This window comes from Engraulis encrasicolus, chromosome 11 (assembly GCF_034702125.1).
Source record: "Engraulis encrasicolus isolate BLACKSEA-1 chromosome 11, IST_EnEncr_1.0, whole genome shotgun sequence".
NCBI classification, from domain to species: domain Eukaryota; kingdom Metazoa; phylum Chordata; class Actinopteri; order Clupeiformes; family Engraulidae; genus Engraulis; species Engraulis encrasicolus.
Genome location: NC_085867.1, coordinates 17,288,598 through 17,295,100, shown reverse-complemented (window position 1 = coordinate 17,295,100; position 6,503 = coordinate 17,288,598). Strand labels below are relative to the sequence as shown.

Here is a 6,503-nt window from a genome sequence, read left to right as displayed (position 1 = left end):
CCAACTCCCTAAACATTAGGTCAGTGCTTGGCGGCTGGACGATATGCTAGTTCACCGACACAGACGCTGCTGTGTGTGGAGGCAACACGGGGAGGACATCATCATCAGTATTTGGGGTAGATGGTGCGTCGTGTCTTGCCGTCTGCCTTCTTCTTGTCCAGCCACTTGCCACAGTGGAAGATGGTGGTGACGGCGTTGGCCGTGTTGGTGATCTCCACACGCTCCAGGAGCCAGCCGGGACTCAGCCCTGTAATAATAATAACAATGATGATAATAATAATGAATGAGAAATGCACTCAGAGAATGCATACCTCCGTCAAGGAAGTTGTTTGATATAACATTTAAATATGTTACATCCACATTTTTTTCAAGTCTTTCTGCCTTGTTTTTGTGGAGTTAGAAACTGGAATGTCAAAATTCGCCCTATCGTGCAATGGTGAATATTTTTAAAACATTCCTGGATCTGGATCGTGATTCGGACCACCACCAAAATTTTATCACTTGTTCCTTTTGACATTTCCAACAACTCCACAAAGTTTCATCAAAATCCATTCATAACTTTTTGAATTATCCTGCTGACAGACAGATAGACAAACCAACACGACCGAAAACATAACTTCTTTGGCAGAGGTAATGAATTAGATTAGAAAGGACTTTCAAGATACTCAAGGAAGCTGAGCAATAAAAGTTTGAGGGTAAAAACGAGCAATTTAAGAATAAGAATCATTTGATAAAATTAAATAGTCTAGTCAGGTAAAGTTAAGTGTGTGACTGGCCTACTTGTCAACACTTTGGTGAGCTGACGTTGATTTTATAAATGCATTATACATAAATAAACCTTGACTTCACTTGACTTGAAAATTAATACATCAAAGAAGTGACTGTTCTATAGAGTATTTGAAATAATGTGAAAAAATAATAACTTTTTATCACACTGTTTTTAACCAAGGCTGAGCAGATAGGCCTATGCCTATTTTCCTTTCAAAAAGGCATAGCCATAGGCCTATCATATATTTTTGCCATTGTTTGAATATGCTCAATATATATTTATCATATTTCTATTTAATGACAACCTCATTTAAGTATGGCTATAATGTTGTGGTTAACGGTTAATTAAATGTTGGTGAACATTTCTGTTAAATACATAAAGCTAATGTAGAGCAAGAAGACAATATTCCAAGACACCTTTGTTGTCGTGCTCCATGATGACATGCGTGAGGTCTCCCATCTCCAGCAGCTCCAGGTTGAAGCGCTCCGTCTTGTCGCGCTCGAAATTGTTCTGGAAGCGCTTGCGCAGCTGACGCCGGCCTGAGTCTCCGTTGGTGCCGAAGACCGTCATGAAGACGTTGGCGTCTGTGCCGGCGCCCTTCTCGTCGCCCGTGACGACGATGATCTCATAACGCACGGGCACCAGGCTGCGGGCCTTGGAGGCGAAGCTCTCCACCATCTTGGACAACTCGAAGGTCACAGGGTCGTCGCGTTTGGACTGCAACGGGATCTGGGCGTTGCAGTTGAAGAAAAACCTATGGGGCAGACAGAGGGAAGTGAGTGGTGGGAAACTAGTAGACCGCAAATGAAACAAAGAATATATCGGGATAAATGGGATAATCAGAGCATTACAGGCGAATAAATACCTATAGGCAGAGGCAGAGAAGAGTAGGTGTGAAACAAATTCACCACAAATGAAACCATGCCACAAAGCAGACATCAACAGGATATGGTAGTATCAGGATAAGTGGTAGCCAGGCCGTGCCCTCCGATTGACGCAACACCTTCAGCGCTGCAACTAGTCAGGTCAAGATCAATGCAAGTACTTTCTGAGCTCCCAAAAAATCGCGAAACCCTTCCACTTTGTTGGGAAGCAAACAACCTTTAGCAAACCATTAGGGAGCCTGTTTGAGAAAGGCCGTTTGGGAAATGTTAATTGTTATGCTCTTGGTCAGACCAAGTCTCGAAGAGATTTGAAAGTCGATGATAATCAGGCTAGATAAGTAGAACTGTGATCTGAATTTTCCCAGTTAATTTTTGTTAAACCAAATTTAATAATCAAAGCATTGATTTTACTGATATTTTACTGAATCCATTTTTTGAAAATGTAGTGAGATGTAGTGTTTTGGGAAACACTGGACCCTTCTCTTATTCTTGCGGAGTTCCACAGGGTACCTACTTGTTTCCAAGCTCTATCTCAGTGACGATGATCTCCACAACGTGCCAGTAAGCCTCTCCTTTGGGTTTCTTCCCGTCTTTAGGGACGTGTCCAACGCAGATGCCCGCAATGTCACCCACATTCTTGGAGGAGAACTCAAATCTGTCTTCACTTCCACTGAGAGGGCACACAAGGATGCAACTTACTGTGCTAACTCAGACATATTATACATTACTGATATTTTGACTTTTCGATAGATTCATGCACATTGTCCAATCAAATATATAAAAGAAGGACAGGATGGGAGAGATATTCTAATAAATATGTAGGACTGCAGTGTCGAATGTCAGATATAAAACTGATTAGATACACAATAATAATTTAAAAAACACACAAACAGTGTAAGCTACCTTAAGAAGCGCCTCTTTTTCCCTGAGTTTTCTAGATCCAACACTTTGGAGCGCCCCTTCCTTCCTTCCAGGATTATCGTCACATTCTCTTTAGTCTCAGCATCATCGTCATCTGCTGTCACTGTGACGATTTCATACTCTGCCAAACAAAAACATAGCCATTAGTGTGGCAGTGCAAGAGACCATATACTGTACTACATAGCATGATAAGACAGTCATGATGGAGTTAAATTTAAGATGGCAATGTATGCTTCAACATTCTGTATGCTTTTCTGACTTTAAAGACAGAATGACTACAGCACACGTGCACAGCATGTCTCAGTTTCAACAGAATCAAGGCCTTGCACATTCATACTGCATTATGGGTTAATACAGCATGATTTATTGGCATTAATGTTTGTGTAAAATTGTCCTTTTATTTATTTCAAGAATATGGCAGAGCAATATAAAAAACCTCACATGGCATTCTCACAGTCCATCAATCGCTGCCTATTCATTTGTAGAAAACACATCTGGACTTTTTCCATGTGATGTTAAACAAGTTCTGATTTGAAGCGAAGCAGATTCTCTATATGTAACAGATAGGTGGTGGGCCCAGTCTCATATCTTGTCAGTTCGTTGGTGTTAACGAGTGGCAACTTTATTTTTGCTTACATAACCCCCTGACAACCCATTAATCAATATTTTGGCTGTTGCCATCCTCAAAACTTGCACATTGATTTATAAAAATGACAACAAAAACTAGCTGACCGAGTGACGTCACGTCAATGCAAAGTCAACGAGGCAGAATACAGCTAGCGCGTGCATGCTACCCGGAACCGTCAGATTTCATGGCAAAAAGTTACAAGTTGGGGGGTAGGTGGGCTCACTTGTGGTGTACATGCCAAAAAAAATATTTTCCTCAAACTTTCAGAAGTGCTCTTTTTCGCTGTTAGTGTTCGACTGTCTGACCATCATTGGGCAACGAGAGATAAATGTCAAAAAGAGGACAGGTCTGTTCCCTCAAAGCAATAGAGCAATGAGGTGACGGGGGTAGATCAATTCGCCAAAAAAAACCTATGTGTCAGTAAAGAAATGCAAGCTGTGCTATTTTTTCCAGTAACAGGAAAATGGTCAGGAATTAAATGCCTACGTTGTTTTTCAATGATTAGGTGAATTATCTGCTATGAAAAAAGCCCGATATGCGGATAAATATTCCCTTTTCAACTTTGAGGGGCGGAGACTTCCCATTGACTGTGCATTATGTGACGTCACCCCCAGTCTTTTTTATTTTCGTTATTTTTTAATATCAACGTGCAACTTTTCAACGTGGCAACAGCCAGAATATTGCTTTACATATTGTCAGGAGGTCATATTAGAAAAATCAAGTTGCCACTCGAGAGTGAGAACGAAACTCGTTTTCTAAAGGAGCTACGAAATCTAGCCCACCGTCTAAGAGGCCAACTAGCAGAATGTGGCGTGGAATGTTAGTAAACCTCCCTCCTGAAGCCTCTATACAGTGCGGTAGCATTGGGCTATCGGACCGGCCCGCAGCCTCTTACTGCAGCTGGGGTCGCCGGCCACCCTATTCACTTGCTGAAAATGCTTAACTACATCATAACAACATTGCTATGACATTACAGAGAGCCATAGTGCTGTGCTAAGGGGATAAGCTCAGCGTGTTCGTACTGTGACTCCCATTGCCAAACTGATGTAGTTGACGAGGTGGCAGGTTCGCGCCCCGAGGGGGACGAAATGTGCAGGAACACCTCCGTCACATTTATATGACTACCGGTTTCAGGCAGGAAACAGAGGCGTGTATTTACAGTATCTATGCTACCTGATGCAACATATACCTGCTTCAAATGCATTGAATCAAAGATGTCTGGTGTTAAAGGGGTATGCCACTATTTTGGGGCTGAAAACAGTTAAAATCATTGCCCTGGGTATACAAAGGTGGTAAAGTGCCTTATTTTTCATGTTAGACGTTGTCTTGTTTTAAGGAGGGAGTAAGTATCTAAGCTAGTGAGAGTCAGTGGATCACACATGCTACAGTGATCCATTGACTTTCACTAGCTTAGCTACATACTCCCTCTTTCAACTTGTCTTAAAGCAAGACAATGCATAACATGAAAAACAAGACACTTTACCACCTTTATAAACCCCTGCCAACGATTTTAACTGTATTAAGCCCCAACATAGTGGCATACCCCTTTAAATGTGCAGGGTACTGTCTGTCTTCCATCAATGTGCAGTTTGGCTGCCCCCATGTCTGTCTTGTGCAATCAGCAGGTTGGCTCAACTGGTGCTCATTGACGTGATGGGCAACACCTGTGGGTCTGTGGGTACAGTAGGCTAAATAATGACGCTTCCTATCATTGCTTCACTGTCCTATTGAAATAAAAGCCCCACACCCTCTTGTAGCCTCTTACTGCAGCAGGGGTCGCCGGCGACCCTATTCACTTGCTGAAAATGCTTAACTACATCATAACAACATTGCTGTGACATTACTGAGAGCCATAGTGCTGTGCTAAGGGGTTAAAAAAATGAATCACGAAACTCACTGGTTTTCTCATCGAGGTCCAGTATGTCGTTGTTGGCGCAGCCCAGCTCCCTCATCAGCTGGCCGTCATCTTCGCTCTTGGCAAGCCACTTCCTACAGGGGAACCGAAACGTCTGGTCCATCAGCTCATCGCGCACCTCCACAAAATCAAGAAACCAACCAGGAGCTGGACCTGAAACACAGAAAACACACACACGCACACACGCACACAAGCACACACAAGCGTGCGCAAGGGAACACACACACGTGCGCGCGAACACACACAGAAATCTGTGATGTACTGTGCAAGGACTTTTATTTGTCAAATGCCTAGAAATACTAAAAGCATAACATGCGATGAAATTAGAGTTACTGTAGCATTACTGCACTTTTCATATACTGTAAGTGTGTGTGTGTGGGGGGGGGGTGCAATAGTGCCAAAGTGCTTATGAATGGCATAGTATATACAGTACTGTGTATCCACTTGCATCAGAAACATATCAATCATCACATCATATTATTATAGCATATTATTATAGCTTCTCTTCTATGCTCCCCTCCTGGTTTTTTTAATGAAAAAGTTGTGTGCATAGTTGGCTTGCCTGAGTTGTCATGCCACAGACGGACTTTGGAGAGGTCTCCCAAGCTGAGCTTCTCTGGGAATTTGAAGACGTCAGTCTTCTTGCGCTCAAACTTGTTGCCGTTCTGAGAGTGTTTAAGTGCCAGAACGCCCGTGTCTCCGTTCTCACCAAAAACCATGCACCACACATTGGCATCGGTCCCTGCGGCTGAACACATAAAAACAACAACAACATAAAATTCTACAGGGCAGAGACATTGACACAGGTAGTATTGCAGTGCAGTATTGTATGTGTATGTACAGTTTGTACTACTGTGTGTGTGCGTGTGCGTGTGCGTGTGCGTGTGCGTGCGTGCGTGTGCGTGTGCGTGTCTGTGTCTGTGTCTGTGTCTGTGTCTGTGGTGCATGCATACCCATGGCCTCTCCGGTCTTGATGCTCATGGTGTAATCAGTCAGCTTGTGTGTGTGTGTCTGCGTCTGTGTGTCTGTGTGTGTGTGTCTGTGTGTGTGTGTGTGTGTGTGTGTGTGTTGCATGCGTACCCATGGCCTCTCCGGTCTTGACGGTGATGGTGTAATCGGTTCGCGTGTGTGTGTGTGTGTGTCTGTGTGTGCGTGTGTGTGTGTGTGTGTGTGTGTGTGTGTCTGCGTGTGTGTTGCATGCGTACCCATGGCCTCTCCGGTCTTGATGCTCATGGTGTAATCGGTCCGCTTGTGTGTGTGTGTGTGTGTGTGTGTGTGTGTGTGTGTGTGTGTGTGTGTGTGTGTGCGTGTGTGTGTGTGTGTCTGCGTGTGTGTTGCATGCGTACCCATGGCCTCTCCGGTCTTGACGGTGATGGTGTAATCGGT

At 43.7% G+C, this 6,503-nt stretch overlaps 1 protein-coding gene across 1 annotated transcript in view; it reads right to left on the bottom strand.

Annotated features, from left to right (window-relative positions):
* The window catches only part of LOC134458693 (lipoxygenase homology domain-containing protein 1-like), an 84,573-nt gene continuing 78,070 nt past the window's right edge, over window positions 1–6,503 (bottom strand). Inside the window, exons 42-47 of the mRNA XM_063211122.1 lie at window positions 5,680–5,865; window positions 5,100–5,270; window positions 2,557–2,695; window positions 2,168–2,323; window positions 1,186–1,523; window positions 1–247 (exon numbers count right to left, since the gene is read on the bottom strand). Coding sequence (XP_063067192.1) covers window positions 105–247; window positions 1,186–1,523; window positions 2,168–2,323; window positions 2,557–2,695; window positions 5,100–5,270; window positions 5,680–5,865 — 1,133 coding nt within the window. The 3' untranslated portion in view covers window positions 1–104. The remainder of the gene's footprint in view (window positions 248–1,185; window positions 1,524–2,167; window positions 2,324–2,556; window positions 2,696–5,099; window positions 5,271–5,679; window positions 5,866–6,503) is intronic.